General features: G+C 38.4%; 2 protein-coding genes across 8 annotated transcripts in view; both read left to right on the forward strand.

Annotated features, from left to right (window-relative positions):
* Positions 1-17968, forward strand: part of otud7b (OTU deubiquitinase 7B) — a 73259-nt gene that overhangs the window by 25841 nt on the left and 29450 nt on the right. The gene's annotated exons all lie outside the window — the stretch shown is intronic.
* On the forward strand, positions 726-10928 carry LOC145431966 (uncharacterized). 6 transcript variants are annotated; one of them, XM_080308502.1, is made up of 6 exons: positions 726-7224; positions 7547-7627; positions 7820-7927; positions 9179-9295; positions 9412-9515; positions 9620-10928. In XM_080308502.1, exons 1-2 carry the CDS (start codon positions 929-931, stop codon positions 7569-7571), a joined length of 6321 nt encoding a protein of 2106 aa, XP_080164628.1. In that variant the 5' UTR covers positions 726-928; the 3' UTR covers positions 7572-7627; positions 7820-7927; positions 9179-9295; positions 9412-9515; positions 9620-10928. The 6 variants fall into 6 exon arrangements, with proteins under 6 accessions (XP_080164628.1, XP_080164629.1, XP_080164626.1 ...); XM_080308503.1 differs by lacking the exon at positions 7820-7927; XM_080308500.1 differs by having other exon boundaries at positions 727-7627.

Genomic DNA, 17968 nt, shown 5'->3' on the forward strand with positions numbered 1-17968 from the left:
CTAAATTTTCTCTCTACCTGTTTTTCACTCTTGGCTTGCTGCTGAAAAACGCCAAGCCATTAAAGCAATAAAGAGTGCATATATTGCCTCTACCTGAGAACAAACTGAACAAACAAAGAAAACTCTAATTCACGGTTTGATTGTGATTTCCCAGCCGTGTCTCTCCTGCTCTGCCTGTTCTCTCTTCTAAAGTTTCTCTCTACCTGTTTTTCATTCTGGGCTTGCTGCTAAGTTGTGCCAAGCCAATAAAGAGAGTGCATATTATTCTCTCGACTGACGAACAAACTGTCAAACAAACAAAGACATCTGTTTCTGAGAAATAAAAACTGAAATATAAAGACAAAGAAAACATCTGCTGTGTGCCACTCTTATTTTTCAAATACATTTTCTAAAGACTAACAGAAACACTTAAAGGTGTGTAAAAATGCCAAAAAAGCAGAAAAAGTCACAAGCTGCAAAACAACGCTGGAAGAAGTTCCATGAGTTTCAAAAAGTACCAACATGTGAACAAGCTGAGTGTGATTTTCCTCAGAGCTCTGCAGAAGACTTTGTGTCTGCAAAGACCAATGCTGATGGTGTCAAACAGGCAGGTCAACATGTTCCTGCACATGTACAACAGATATCCTATGCAGATGCTGTGAAGACTGGATTGCAGCATGAATTTAATGAACATCTGGTAAACCACAGAGACCAACATGAGGTTTCAAGTGCCCCACAGGTGGGTTATGCTGATATTGTGAAAAGAGGCCGTCACAGTGATGTGGCAGGACCATCTCATGCAGAAAAAGTGAACTTTGAAAACCAGCCCTCTGTAACACATGTCTGTGCATCTCACAGCCAGGCACATCCTAAATATGGAGACTCCAGAAACAAGCAGTGCACATGTAACTCACTCACATTTCTTGGATTCCTTCATGAGAATGAAAACATGTCTACAGTTGACCTTAATCTGGTCTTGGATAAAGGTGATGTGATGTACAAAGAGGCCAAGAAAAGATTCCCCAAAAGTATTCATTTGGCAACCGATGAGCTGCCAGGCAAAGTTGATGCTCGCAGGTCTATGTATCATATCAACATGACACAGCTTTCCCGGTATGGGACATTTGAAGAACCTCCAGAGGAGGCAGTAGATACCTTTCTGAGCTTAGAAGCAGGACTGAGCTGCCTGTTGTCAGATGTGCAGTATGCCTTACTGATTATGAGTGGATTGTGTATTGCAGTGTTCAGATCCACATCAGGCAAATATGGGTTCTTTGACCCACACCCCAGAACACCCAGTGGTCTTCCTCTAGCACTATGGTCACGTAATCGTGGTACAGCTGTGATGCTGAAATTCACACTCCTCAGTGACATGATTAAGAGGCTCCAAGATTCTTATGAAATGATGGAGATATCACCTTCTTGTACCTATGAACTGAAGCCTGTGCAATTCTACAGTATGAGCACAGTCAACCTGAGTGATAGTATCACAGACACAGTCTGCAGACCAACAGCTGCCACTACTGTGGCACCTACTGACTCTGATACAACTGTTGATGAAGCAAACTCCTCTACTCCAAGGAGAAACACAACCACTGATCTGACTGAGAACATCTTTTGTCAAATGTCCATTTGTACGCCACTGGTGAAACAAAAAGAAGTCCACATGACTCAGTTCACATCATATGAAGATCAGAATGAACCTCCTAATATACCCACTGAAGAACTATGCAGTGAATTAAATTTGCTTCCATCAAATGATGTTTTTTCATGTCAATCAAATGCTGCAATAAACAATGTTGCTGCCTGTGACCTTTCTGATATAGTTTTACAAAAACTGAAAAAAGTTAATAAACAACAAAGGCACAAAATGAAAAGAAGATTAATGGCATCAGAGAAACCCAGAAATCAGAGAAAAGAAAACCAAAAAAGGAAAGAACGACAAAAGTATGCTTCAAATAAAGATTACAAAGAAAAGAAAAAATCTTGCACAAGCGAGGCATATAAAAACAATCCTGAAGTTAGACAGAAAAAACAACAGTATATGAAAAGATGTTACCATGCGAATGCTGAATTCAGAAAGAAACAACAACAGTATGTTAAAAGACGTTACTGTGAGAATGCAGAATTCAGACAGAAACAACAACAGTATGTTAAAAGACGTTACTGTGAGAATGCAGAATTCAGACAGAAACAACAACAGTATGTTAAAAGACGTTACTATGAGAATGCAGCAGAATTCAGACAGAAACAACAACAGTATGTTAAAAGACGTTACTGTGAGAATGCAGAATTCAGACAGAAACAACAACAGTATGTTAGAAGACGTTACTGTGAGAATGCTAAAGTTAGACAAAAACAAAAACAATATATAAAAAGACGTTACTATGAGAATAGTGATTTCAGAGAGGAGAAAAAAAGCTACATCACTAAAAGGTATCGAGAAAACTTTGAATTCAGAGAGAGACAGAGACAACTGATGAAACAACTAATGCGAGACAGGTATCAAAGTAATCTTGCATTTAGGATTATGCACAACATGAGATGTGCCATGAAAATAAAAAGGAAATACAGATGGGTGAACAGACAAACCCAAGAGAGTGACAACAGTGTGATCAACGAGGCCATATCTGTGTTCAAATCACAAATCAAAGTTGGACCATCATACCCATGTACTGTATGCTTCAAGGCTTCATTTCCAAACCAAGTACGACCCTGCAGAAGGTCAAATTATGTCAAAAACCCACATGTGGTTGCAACATGTTTGACAGGAAAGTTTGTTCATGTTTGTGATGAAAACTGCAGAAATGAGCAGTGCAATGTTCCCGATGAGAGAAAGAGAGAGTGGATTTGTCACACCTGCCACGATCATCTTAAAAATGGATTCATGCCAGCACTTGCTGTTGCCAATACACTGGAGCTTGCTGATATTCCACCTGAACTGTCTGATCTCAACATACTGGAGAGACATCTCATAGCCAAGTGCATACCATTTGCCAAGATCATTCCTCTTCCCAAAGGCAGACAAAGAGCAATTAGAGGAAATGTGGTCTGTGTCCCATCAGAGGTACAGGAAACTGTTGAAACACTACCTCGATTGAGAATTAATTCTCAGGTCATGAGAGTAAAATTGAAGAGACGCTTGTCTTACAAAGGTCATCAGCTGTTTCAGACTGTAAGCTGGTCTAAACTTGTGCAAGCACTGCATAAACTCAAGCAGATTCATCCACAGTATAAGGATGTGAGCATCAGAGATGATGCTGAGCTGTGTGATCCAACTCTTCCTGATGAAGATGATGAGGATGATGATGATGAAAACATGAATGAGGACGATTATGATGAGGCTGATTTAATGGAAATTGACAGCTGTGAGAAAAATGCACTGAGTGAAGCACAAAATATAAATGAACAGGACATTGACATGTTACCCTGTGATGGTGAACAATCGCATGAACAGATGAGAGATGATTCAGAGCAAGCAGATGGACTGACTAATGGTGGTTTTGCACTCGAGTCCTGTTTGCAGCCCCCTGATGTGGCTGAGGAGATATTATGTTTCAGTGAAGGAATCTACTCTGTTGCTCCTGCAGAGAGAAACAATCCAATAAGTTTTTTCAAAACACCTAAACTGGAGGCCATGGCCTTCCCTGTGCAGTTTCCTACAGGCCAAAACACACTTGATGAAAGAAGGCTGATCAAAGTATCCCCCAGTGGGTATTTCAAATCAAGACTTTTCTGCATTGATGATCGTTTTGCCAAAGACACAAACTATTTATTCTTTGCACAGTTTGTGACTGAAATACACTTGGCTACATCCAGCATGACAGTACAGTTAAGGAAGGCAAAGCCTCTGACCAGAGATGGTAGAAAAATAACCTCAGGCATGTTACAAGATAAACATGAGGTGGAGAAACTGGTGCGAAATAAAGATGCAGTGAGATTCATGCAGCCTCTGAGAGGAACCCCAGCCTATTGGGAGAAAACAACAAGAGATCTTTTTGCCATGATCAGACAGTTGGGAACTCCCACGTTCTTTTGCACATTTTCAGCTGCTGAAATGCGCTGGCCTGAAGTGATCGAGGCAATAACAAGGCAGCAAGGTGAACAAGTGAATTTTGAAGGACTCGACTGGTCAGCAAAGTGTGACATCCTGAGAAGCAATCCTGTCACAACAATGCGCATGTTTGACAAGAGAGTTGAAGCATTATTCAGAGATTTACTCTTATCTCCCGCAGAGCCACTTGGCAAAGTCATTGACTACTTTTACAGAGTTGAGTTTCAGCACAGAGGAAGCCCACACATACACTGCCTCCTGTGGGTAGAAGGTGCTCCTGTGTTTGAGGAGGATGATGAGCAAACTGTTCTTGATTTTATAAACAAATACATCACAGCTCAGCTGCCTGATCCACATAAACAACCTGAACTGTACAAAAAAGTAACAGAAGTGCAAAAACACAGTAAGAACCACACAAAGACGTGCTTTAGGAGTTTAAGCTCCGGGTGCCGTTTTGGTTTTCCCAAACCACCCTGCAATGAGACAATGATCACAAGACCCAGTGAGGATGATGCACTGGAAGTAGAAACGGCAAAGAACAAGCTCAGACCACTGAACCAGCTGCTGAATGAACCTGAAACTGCTTCCATGAGTTTAGAGCAGCTCTTGGAAAGATGCAAGTTGACACATGCAGAATATCAGAGATACCTGAATAAAATGAACATGAGGAGTACGATCATACTAAAGCGTGATCCAAAAGACTCTTGGATAAACGGCTATAATCCACATCTGCTTGAAGCCTGGAACAGTAATATCGACATAAGCTTTGTTTTAGATGCTTTTGGTGCTGCAAATTATTTAATGAAATATATATCAAAAAAAGAGGGCGGGCTATCTGAGTACCTGAAAACTGTCATTGAGAACTCCCATAAGGATAGTGTAAATGAGTGCGATGAAATGAGAGCCGTCATGCAGGCATATTCAAAGAAGCGAGAGATCAGTGCACAGGAGTGTGTTGCTCGTGCATGTGGTCTTCACATGAAGCAATGCTCACGTGCTGTAATATTCATTCCAACTGATGATAATCCTGTGAAAATGAGTCGTCCCCTGTCAGTTCTGGACAACACAACACCTGAGTCTTCCAATGTTTGGATGACATCTTTGAATGACAAATACAAAGCCAGACCTGAAACACCAGAGTATGAGGAGATGTGCATGGCAGACTTTGCTGCTACTTGCAGGATTGTCTATGGCCAACAGAAAAAAGGTAAAGATGTTTTGCCCCTTCTCAATGAGATGGGGTTTGTGCAAAGGCGCAAAAACAATAAGCCTGCTATCATCAGATTTCACCGCTGCTCACAAGAAAAACATCCAGAGCAATATTACGGAAGACTGCTTAAACTGTACCTTCCTCATCGTTCAGACCACGAACTGAAAACACCATCGTTGCCAACCTATCAGGCTTTCTATGGTGCTGGCTGTGTACAGCTGCCAGGTACTGACCGTCTTGAGTACGTGCAACACATTGTCAAAAGAAACAGAGAAAAATATGAGAAAAACAGTGAGGAGATCGAGAGCGCTGTTGAGGAATATGAGCAGAACAGAGGTGTGACTGACGAATGGTGTAATCTGGCACCTGAATCAGATCTCGTAAGGTTGCCACTTGTTGAACAAGAAAGAGAGCGAGACAATGAAAATGAACAGGAAGATGTGCCCGACTACAGCCGTCAGGCTGATGCTTCAACAGAAGTCAGAGCCATCAGGGAACCCCCTGCTATTGATCCCACATTGTTACGTCAGATGTTTCAGAATCTGAACAAGAAGCAAGCCTGCATATTTTATGCAGTTAGAGACTGGTGCATTAAAAGAGTCTGTGCTCTAAATCCAGAGCAGTTTTTCTTTTATATTAATGGTGGTGCTGGAACAGGAAAATCACATCTTATCAAATGCATCTACTCAGAAGCATCTAAGATACTGAGCAAAGTGCCCAGATATGCAGACGACGTTGACATATCAAAACCCACTGTCCTGTTAACTGCTTTCACTGGGACTGCAGCTTTTAACATTTCTGGAACAACACTGCATTCTCTTCTCAAGCTGCCTAGAAGCTTAAAACCTCCCATTCAGGGACTTGGCAATCAGCTGGATGAAGTCAGATCAGAACTTATGAATGCTGAAATAATCGTCATTGACGAAGTGTCTATGGTGTCAAGACATCTGTTTGCATATGTAGATGCAAGACTCAAACAGATCAAAGGGACTCGGAGACCCTTTGGAGGCATGTCAGTCATTGCTGTCGGAGACTTCTATCAGCTACCCCCAGTGCGACAGTCTAAACCTCTCTGTGTGCACGACCCGTCTGAGATCGACCTGTGGCGGGAGCATTTTCAGATGATCACTCTGACTGAGATTATGCGTCAGAAAGATGATGTTGTCTTTGCAGAGATGCTGAACAGAATTCGTGTGAAAGGAAAGTTGGATGAGCTTTGCGAAGCAGATAGAAATTTGTTGTCACAGGCCATAACTGAACCAGCCCATTGTCCAACTGATGCGTTGCACATTTTTGCAACTAATAAAGAAGTGGATGCACACAACTCTGCAACACTGGCTCTGCTCCACACTCATATCATTGACATCCATGCAGATGATTATAGAAAAGATCCTAGAACTGGCAGAATGGCACTTCAAGACAGACCGTTGAAAGGAGGTAAAAACGAGTTACCAGACACACTGAAAGTTGCAGAAGGAGCTCGTGTCATGCTCACCAGAAACATTGACATACAAAATGGTTTGGTTAATGGAGCTTTTGGAATACTACTTAGAGTAGTTCACTCTGAAAACGACCAACACATCATCAAGCTTGGACTTAAAATGGATAATGAGACATCTGGAAAGAATAACCGCACACCAGCAGACGACATGGTGTACATTGAGAGAGCAGAGGAGAATCTGAAGCAGAAAGGAGTGGTACGAAGACAGTTCCCAGTGAAGCTGGCCTTTGCATGTACAATACATAAGGTACAGGGTATGACAACTACATCAGCTGTTGTCTCTCTTAAGAGCATTTTTGAGCCCGGCATGGCCTACGTAGCTGTCAGTAGAGTGACGTCTCTCAGTGGACTGTATCTTCTTGATATGGAAGAGAAAAAAATATTCACCAACCCAGAAATCACTGCAGCGCTTGAGAACATGAGACAAGCCAACCTTGATGACATGATGCCTCTTCTACACGTGAGGCAAACACTGAGCAGGTCAGAGGTTTTCACCATTGTTCATCATAATACAGAGGGACTGCCAGCTCACATTAATGACATCAAAAGTCACCATGAATTGTGTCTAGCAGATGTTTTGTGCCTAACAGAAACACACCTGCGGGGCTCTTTTGTCGCAGAGAGTCTCCACTTGGAAAATTACAATTTGTTCAAACGCAACAGACACCTGTCCTACACAAACTTTCCCCAGATGGCAAACAGAAGTGGTGGTGGAGTTGCTGTTTATGTGAAAAGTGACATTCAAGTGCATGAAAAACAGTACATCCATAATGTAACTGACCTTGAATTTCTGGCTTTAAAGGTTGAAGCACCAGTCAGTGCTCTGATTGCAGTTGTATACAGACCTCCAGACTACACTCTGAGGCCATTCCTGAAAAACCTGGTAAGCCTATTAGACTCATTGGAGATCATGGACTGTCATCCCATCATAGTTTGTGGTGATTTTAATGAGAATGTTTTATCCAGTGCAAACAAACCAATCCTGGAGCTGTTTGAGTCTAGGGGATACGCACAGGTCATCACTGCCCCTACCACAGAGAAGAACACACTGCTTGACCTAATTTTCATTTCTCAGTCAGATCGATGTCTCCATTCTGGAGTCATGAAGACATACCATAGTTACCATGACCCAGTATACTGTGTATTGTCCTGTGATGATTCATGATCTAGATCTTTGAATACAGTAAGTAATTTCTATATTTTTGAATGACTTAAGAAAGTAGAGCGATATTTAAAAGTTGACGCCCTGCATTGCAGTATAATGTTTGAATTGTTTACATAAAATACAATTACATGAATTAAGTAATGATATCAGTAAAAGATGACAATTTTATTTATCACAGAAAATCTAAAATTCACTAACAGTAACCTATAAATGTCAGAAAAATCAAATATAGCAGTTTAAAATGAATAGTGTAGGCATATCCTCTCTGCAGCCAGGCTTCAACATCCTGCCAGGCTGCCCCAGTCTCACTGTGGCTGGGAGGGAGGGAGGGTGGACCAGAGGATTGCCTACACAACACATAAATGTTCAACAGCTTCTTCATTGTTTCTGAGAGAACAATAATGACTAAAGATTGCTTTTTAAAAAAACAAACAAACAAACAAACAAACAAACAAACAAACCTAATTACAGCAATAATGACAGTTAAGCCACTTTATGTGTGCCTCTATTTTGAAATACTATTTACAAAAATGTTATTATTTTGGTTTGTTATAAACTTTAAACTTTTTCAAAAGTATACGATTATATTTTTGGACAAATCTTTCGATGAAACATACATTTTTATGAGCTTTTATCATGTTTCGGCCAGTGCAATCATCAGGGTGGGTCTGGGTTGATAACTGCACATTTCTGGCCAGAAATGTTTCAGCAGTGTTACATAAGTAGTACATATGTAACACTTGCTTTCTGTTACCAGCTGATACCCTACATTTGTATAGACATTGGATGGTGTGAGGTTGGGGAGTTGAGTGGGGGGGGGGGGGGGTTTACGGTGGGAGCTGAGGGGGGGGGGGGGTGTTAGGTTTCCTTTTTTCTTTTTCTTTTTTAAGAGAGACACAGTCCTCCTGTGTCTTCTCCAAGCTTCACATGTAAGATCCAACAGTGTGAAGCACATAGCAGCTAGAAACTGTAATGCCACAGATCAGAGAGGCTTCATCATCACCATCTTCATCGCCGTACGATCAGAGCGTGAGACTTCACATCTGGAGCACAGGAGACATTCTGTGATAAGTCCTCCTTCTAGCTTGTCCCACAAGCAGTCGGTGAGATTTACTAACAACAAAAAGGGTTAATGACATAATTTCCATGAAAACATGTATTCATTCTTTGTAAAGTGTTTAAATTGTGTTTTCACTTGACCTTAGGAGTGTTAGAGTGTATTGTAATGTCTGTACTCAGGTGTTTCCCTCTGTGATCCATCCCCATCAGAGCTGAGACACTCAGGACTGAACAGACTGCACAGTTTCTGTGACCGAGCCTCCAAAACACCTTCTTTGAAACCACTCATGATAGAAGGGCTTCATATTTGCAGCAGCACTACTACAGGTATTCAGTTTATTACAGGATGTGTTTGTTTCTTAGGACCAGCTCTGAGTGCACACTACCTAACATATACACCTTTCTGTTCATTACAAACCAACTACTCTGGATCATACGGCCAGTTGGCAGGAATGTTGCTGCAGGAAAACATCCCTGGAGATCACCATCATTGTCAGACTGACTGTGCCTCCTCTGTGCAGTGTCAAGATCCTCCCTAAATGAGTGTGTAAGTTAACATTTTCATTATTTTATTCCCTTTGACAAGACAAGTATCACTGATATTTACATTTACAACTACATATGTTCCCGTTTTCTGCTCTTCTTTTAAAGTCCTCAGCTATCCTGCTTCTGTGCTGCTTGCCACACATCAAACACTGGCCGGATGACAGGGAGGATCCACTCTGAAGTCACTGGACGTGATGAGGATCATATGGGACTTCATAGTTTCACAGAAACATTGTGCTCTGTGATTACAGGTTTTAAATGGACATAATGACTGCCTCTCTCTGATCAACAGGCTAAAGGATTGTTTTCATTGTTAGTGCTCTGTACAATGTATGCTTATTTAATATTTCATCACAGAGCAAACCTTTATTTATTTAACATTTTTTTATTTTGTTTTAATGTTGAATTAACTGTGGGGATTTTTTAAGTGGGCACTTGGGATGTCATATGACCAGAAATGTGGTAACTGGAATTCAACAGTATGGAAGAAAAAATCTGCTGAGAACGAAACACATACAAAAACCCCCAAGAAAATTCAAATTCATTCCATGTAATCCAATCTAAAACATTTTAAACTGCTGAACAGCAACACAAACAGTGTTAAAAAACAGTGTTAACAGAATGATTATGATGATTTTGTACCAAAGTTTCAGGTCACATGGCACACCTAGTGTGTAGTGTGGGGTATCAGCTGGTAAGTATAGGTTTTTTCATATTTGTGTACTTAGAGTTCAGATAGATAAAGACTTGTGTATAATAATTAGTCATAACCACAACTCAAAGTCAGGGACTAACTAATTTTGGGACTTTGTGTCTGAGCCCAGGTTAAAACAATGTGTAAAAAAGCATTTAGTGGCATGGCTGAACAATGCTGTATTGATACTTATTTATCCATGTTCACAAAAAGGACTAATGTGTTTATTTGATTATTTGCATGTGTTAAACTGTGTCACCACCTTACGCTTTCATTTGAGTTTACTCACAAATCTCTATACAGTTCTCTTTTACCACTGTGTGGACTCTGTTTACATTAAAACATAAAAAAGAATGAGTAATAAAAAGATGTGTAGACAGATCAGAAGATTAAGTAGACCGATAGAAACAGCTGTTCAGCCATGTTCTAAGAAACCAACACAATTTAAAGGTTCAGGATTGTGGTTTTAAAAGTTGAATTTTCATGTATTTCATATGTTGCTCATTATTTTTTATTTAGTTATTTAATTTAGTTATTTTTCTTTATTCTACCAGTCCTTTTCAGAAAGAAGCTGTAAAATATGACTTAAGATTTTTATGTTATTTTCTATGACATACAAAACAAATTGATGTATGTAATACTATTAAACATGATATACACATGTGTATATGTCTGAAAAACATCATGCTGTATATTAAAGTTTGTATTTTCTGCAGAATGTTTGTTCATCTTTTAAGTTCATTTCAATTAGAAGAATATGAACTTTTAATATTCATTCAGAGGTTTTCTGACTCTAAATGTTCTTTTCTCATTTCTTAGGGTTTTCTAATTTACATTTAAAACATTTTCAGCTTTTTTCCAACTTCTGCTTCTGTGTAACCTTCAGCTTTTAGCAGTTCAGCACCTTTGTTTTCAGGTTAAATTCGTTTTTTTGGTTTTTTTTTAATCTCATTCAATATTTTTAACTCAAAATTCAGCAATTAATTCATTTCAGTGCATACATTCAGATTCAAGCATTCACACTGCAGTTTCTTCAGAAAATGCACTTTCTAGTTATATTTTCTTATTCCGTACGTTTTTTGAAAGCCTACTCCTTCAAAACCGTTCAACTTAGAAAAACCATTCAAACATCGTTAGATTCCTATTATTTTGGACATGACTGCTTCTATTTTTCTCATTTTTAACATTTATATTTTTAATTTTATTCAACTTTATTCAACAAAAATTTCCCATGTATTTCAATGGGGAGACCCTTCAAATTCTCATTCAACTTACTCATTTTTAAACTCTTACTACTTCCACATACATTGACATAGAGCCACCATTCAAACTTTAAAACGAAGACAAGACATTCAACTATTCAACTTGTATTTATCTTTTCAATATCTATTATACTTTTTCTTCAGTTCCAGTTTAAGTTTCATGATGTTTTTTCACCCGTTTCAGAGTTTATAATGGGTGTGTATGGGACGGAATGTTGGGGCTAGAGTGAGGCAGCTCAACTGCTAGAGTGAGAGGAGCAAAAAAATTAATCTTAAAATCTTTTTTAAAACTGCTGCTGTGTCCGCAACGTTTGCTCTACAGGTATGATTTTACCCTCAAAACGTAGCCATGGCTGTCCTCTTTCATCCAATGTGTTTACTATTGTACTAGGTGTTATGGTTCTTTCATAAATGTCACCAATGCACAGCCTCCTCCCTCCAACTCTTCCATAGACTCTAATGTTAAAATGGCTCAGAAGGTTCGTTTGAAAATCAGAAGAGCATGGTGTCTTTCCACTGTCACCACGTCCATATAATAAACTCCACAGACATGAAAACTGAGAATTTGGTAGACTAGACATTGCTGTCGCTCACAGTGAAAGAATTTTGTCAATACGACTTTTACTTTTCATTTGGGAACGATTTGTTTCGGCCTGACTTTTCTGTTCATTTTAAGCAGCAAAAGTGAGGTGCATGTCTGTGTACGTGTGTATGGAGCCATTGGGTGCGGTCACTATAGCAACCAGGCTCACACCTGCCTGCTTAACGAGCTCTCTCTGCCACTCTGCCAAAATTCATCTTAAACACTTCTCTTTCAACTGCTGCTGTGTCCACAGTGTTAAAGCCATCATTTTACCCTCAAAACGTCGCCATCGTTGTTCTTTTTCCAACATCTTGTCTTTCAAAGCTCAGAGATGTAAACTTTTTAAACTGTGTGGGTCCAAGTGGAGGGATCACATTTTAGTCATTCAGTGATTCAAAGAATATGACCTTTTAATATTCTTTCAGATGTTTTCTGACTCTAAATGTTCTTTTCTCATTTCTTAGGTTTTTCTAATTTACAATTAAAACATTTTCAGCTTTTTTCCAACTTCTTTTTCTGTGTAACCTTCAGCTTTTAGCAGTTCAGCACTTTTGTTTTCAGGTTAAATTCGGGTTTTTTTTTTTTATCTCATTCAAGATTTTTAACTTAAATTCAGTAATTAATTCATTTCAGTGCATACATTCAGATTCAAGCATTCACACTGCAGTTTCTTCAGAAAATGCACTTTCTAGTTATTATTATTATTATATTTTATTCTGTATTCCGTACGTTTTTTGTAATCCTATAACTTCAAAACCGTTCAACTTAGAAAAACCATTCAAACACCGTTAGATTCCTATTCTTTTGGACAACACTGCTTCTATTTTTCATATTTTTAACATTTATATTTTTAATTTTATTCAACTTTATTCAACAAAAATTTATAATGTATTTCAATGGGGAGACCCTTCAAATCCTCATTCAACTTACTCATTTTTAAACTCTTACTACTTCCACATACATTGACATAGAGCCACCATTCAAACTTTAAAACGAAGACAAGACATTCAACTATTCAACTTGTATTTATCTTTTCAATATCTATTATACTTTTTCTTCAGTTCCAGTTTAAGTTTCATGATGTTTTTTCACCCGTTTCAGAGTTTATAATGGGTGTGTATGGGACGGAATGTTGGGGCTAGAGTGAGAGAGCTCAACTGCTAGAGTGAGAGGAGCAAAAAAATTAATCTTAAAATATTTTTTAAAACTGCTGCTGTGTCCACAGCGTTTGCTCTACAGCCACCATTTTACCCTCAAAACGTAGCCATCGCTGTCCTCTTTCATCCAATGTGTTTACTATTGTCCTAGGTGTTATGGTTCTTTCGTAAATGTCACCAATGCACAGCCTCCTCCCTCCAACTCTTCCATAGACTCTAATGTTAAAATGGCTCAGAAGGTTCGTTTGAAAATCAGAAGAGCATGGTGTCTTTCCACTGTCACCACGTCCATATAATAAACTCCACAGGCATGAAAACTGAGAATTCAGTAGACTAGACATTGCTGTCGCTCACGGTGAAAGAATTTCGTCAATACGACTTGTACTTTTCATATGGGAACGATTTGTTTCGGCCTGACTTTTCTGTTCATTTTAAGCAGCAAAAGTGAGGCGCATGTCTGTGTGCGTGTGTATGGAGCCATTGGGTGCGGTCACTATAGCAACCAGGCTCACACCTGCCTGCTTAACGAGCTCTGCCTGCCACTGTGCCAAGATTCATCTTAAGCACTTCTCTTTCAACTGCTGCTGTGTCCACAGTGTTACAGCCATCATTTTACCCTCAAATTGTCGCCATTATTGTTCTCTTTCCAACACCGTATCTTTCAAAGCTCAGGCATTTAAACTTTTTAAACTGTGTGGATCAAAGTGGAGGGATCACATTTTAGTCATTCAGTGATTCAAAGAATATGACCTTTTAATATTCATTCAGATGTTTTCTGACTCTAAATGTTCTTTTCTCATTTCTTAGGGTTTTCTAATTTACATTTAAAACATTTTCAGTTTTTTTCCAACTTCTTCTTCTGTGTAACCTTCACCTTTTAGCAGTTCAGCACTTTTGTTTTCAGGTTAAATTCGTTTTGTTTTTTTTTATCTCATTCAAAATTTTTAACTTAAATTCAGTAATTAATTCATTTCAGTGCATACATTCAGATTCAAGCATTCACACTGCAGTTTCTTCAGAAAATGCACTTTCTAGTTAGTGTGAATGCTTGAAAAGCATTCACAGTATTGTTCTTCTAATCTTTATTATTATATCATCTTCCGTACGTTTTTTGGCATCTAACTCCTTCAAAACCGTTCAACTTAGAAAAACCATTCAAACACCGTTAGATTCCTATTATTTTGGACATGACTGCTTCTATTTTTCTCATTTCTAACATTTATATTTTTAATTTTATTCAACTTTATTCAACAAAAATTTCCCATGTATTTCAATGGGGAGACCCTTCAAATTCTCATTCAACTTACTCATTTTTAAACTCTTACTACTTCCACATACATTGACATAGAGCCACCATTCAAACTTTAAAACGAAGACAAGACATTCAACTATTCAACTTGTATTTATCTTTTCAATATCTATTATACTTTTTCTTCAGTTCCAGTTTAAGTTTCATGATGTTTTTTCAGCCGTTTCAGAGTTTATAATGGGTGTGTATGGGACGGAATGTTGGGGCTAGAGTGAGGCAGCTCAACTGCTAGAGTGAGAGGAGCAAAAAAATTAATCTTAAAATCTTTTTTAAAACTGCTGCTGTGTCCGCAGCGTTTGCTCTACAGGTATGATTTTACCCTCAAAACGTAGCCATCGCTGTCCTCTTTCATCCAATGTGTTTACTATTGTCCTAGGTGTTATGGTTCTTTCGTAAATGTCACCAATGCACAGCCTCCTCCCTCCAACTCTTCCATAGACTCTAATGTTAAAATGGCTCAGAAGGTTCGTTTGAAAATCAGAAGAGCATGGTGTCTTTCCACTGTCACCACGTCCATATAATAAACTCCACAGACATGAAAACTGAGAATTTGGTAGACTAGACATTGCTGTCGCTCACGGTGAAAGAATTTCGTCAATACGACTTTTACTTTTCATTTGGGAGCGATTTGTTTCGGCCTGACTTTTCTGTTCATTTTAAGCAGCAAAAGTGAGGCGCATGTCTGTGTACGTGTGTATGGAGCCATTGGGTGCGGTCACTATAGCAACCAGGCTCACACCTGCCTGCTTAACGAGCTCTGCCTGCCACTCTGCCAAGATTCATCTTAAACACTTCTCTTTCAACTGCTGCTGTGTCCACAGTGTTACAGCCATCATTTTACCCTCAAAACGTCGCCATCGTTGTTCTTTTTCCAACATCTTGTCTTTCAAAGCTCAGGCATTTAAACTTTTTAAACTGTGTGGGTCCAAGTGGAGGGATCACATTTTAGTCATTCAGTGATTCAAAGAATATGACTTTTTAATATTCTTTCAGATGTTTTCTGACTCTAAATGTTCTTTTCTCATTTCTTAGGTTTTTCTAATTTACAATTAAAACATTTTCAGTTTTTTTCCAACTTCTTCTTCTGTGTAACCTTCAGCTTTTAGCAGTTCAGCACTTTTGTTTTCAGGTTAAATTCGGGTTTTTTTTTAATCTCATTCAAGATTTTTAACTTAAATTCAGTAATTAATTCATTTCAGTGCATACATTCAGATTCAAGCATTCACACTGCAGTTTCTTCAGAAAATGCACTTTCTAGTTATTATATTTTATCTATTCCGTACGTTTTTTGTACTCCTACTCCTTCAAAACCGTTCAACTTAGAAAAACCATTCAAACACCGTTAGATTCCTATTCTTTTGGACATGACTGCTTCTACTTTTCTCATTTTTAACATTTATATTTTTAATTTTATTCAACTTTATTCAACAAAAATTTCCCATGTATTTCAATGGGGAGACCCTTCAAATTCTCATTCAACTTACTCATTTTTAAACTCCTACTACTTCCACATACGTTGACATAGAGCCACCATTCAAACTTTAAAACGAAGACAAGACATTCAACTATTGAACTTGTATTTATCTTTTCAATATCTATTATACTTTTTCTTCAGTTCCAGTTTAAGTTTCATGATGTTTTTTCACCCGTTTCAGAGTTTATAATGGGTGTGTATGGGACGGAATGTTGGGGCTAGAGTGAGGCAGCTCAACTGCTAGAGTGAGAGGAGCAAAAAAATTAATCTTAAAATCTTTTTTAAAACTGCTGCTGTGTCCGCAGCGTTTGCTCTACAGGTATGATTTTACCCTCAAAACGTAGCCATCGCTGTCCTCTTTCATCCAGTGTGTTTACTATTGTCCTAGGTGTTATGGTTCTTTCGTAAATGTCACCAATGCACAGCCTCCTCCCTCCAACTCTTCCATAGACTCTAATGTTAAAATGGCTCAGAAGGTTCGTTTGAAAATCAGAAGAGCATTGGGTCTTTCCACTGTCACCACGTCCATATAATAAACTCCACAGACATGAAAACTGAGAATTAGGTAGACTAGAAGCTGCTGTCGCTCACGGTGAAAGAATTTTGTCAATACGACTTTTACTTTTCATTTGGGAACGATTTGTTTCGGCCTGACTTTTCTGTTCATTTTAAGCAGCAAAAGTGAGGCGCATGTCTGTGTACGTGTGTATGGAGCCATTGGGTGCGGTCACTATAGCAACCAGGCTCACACCTGCCTGCTTAACGAGCTCTCTCTCTCACTCTGCCAAGATTCATCTTAAACACTTCTCTTTCAACTGCTGCTGTGTCCACAGTGTTACAGCCATCATTTTACCCTCAAATTGTCGCCATTATTGTTCTCTTTCCAACACCGTATCTTTCAAAGCTCAGGCATTTAAACTTTTTAAACTGTGTGGATCAAAGTGGAGGGATCACATTTGAGTCATTCAGTGATTCAAAGAATATGACCTTTTAATATTCATTCAGATGTTTTCTGACTCTAAATGTTCTTTTCTCATTTCTTAGGGTTTTCTAATTTACATTTAAAACATTTTCAGTTTTTTTCCAACTCCTTCTTCTGTGTAACCTTCAGCTTTTAGCAGTTCAGCACTTTTGTTTTCAGGTTAAATTCATTTTTTTTTTTTTTTTTTTTTTTAATCTCATTCAATATTTTTAACTCAAAATTCAGCAATTAATTCATTTCAGTGCATACATTCAGATTCAAGCATTCACACTGCAGTTTCTTCAGAAAATGCACTTTCTAGTTAGTGTGAATGCTTGAAAAGCATTCACAGTATTGTTCTTCTAATCTTTATTAGTGTGAATGCTTGAAAAGCATTCACAGTATTGTTATTCGAATCTTTATTATTATTATTATATTTTATTCTGTATTCCGTACGTTTTTTGTACTCCTACTCCTTCAAAACCGTTCAACTTAGAAAAACCATTCAAACACCATTAGATTCCTCTTCTTTTGGACATGACTGCTTCTATTTTTCATATTTTTAACATTTATATTTTTAATTTTATTCAACTTTATTCAAAAAAAATTTCCCAAAATTTCCCATGTATTTCAATGGGGAGACCCTTCAAATCCTCATTCAACTTACTCATTTTTAAACTCTTACTACTTCCACATACATTGACATAGAGCCACCATTCAAACTTTAAAACGAAGACAAGACATTCAACTATTCAACTTGTATTTATCTTTTCAATATCTATTATACTTTTTCTTCAGTTCCAGTTTAAGTTTCATGATGTTTTTTCACCCGTTTCAGAGTTTATAATGGGTGTGTATGGGACGGAATGTTGGGGCTAGAGTGAGGCAGCTCAACTGCTAGAGTGAGAGGAGCAAAAAAATTAATCTTAAAATCTTTTTTAAAACTGCTGCTGTGTCCACAGCGTTTGCTCTACAGGTATGATTTTACCCTCAAAACGTAGCCATGGCTGTCCT

This window comes from Astatotilapia calliptera, chromosome 11, assembly GCF_964374335.1.
Source record: "Astatotilapia calliptera chromosome 11, fAstCal68.1, whole genome shotgun sequence".
Lineage (NCBI taxonomy): Eukaryota > Metazoa > Chordata > Actinopteri > Cichliformes > Cichlidae > Astatotilapia > Astatotilapia calliptera.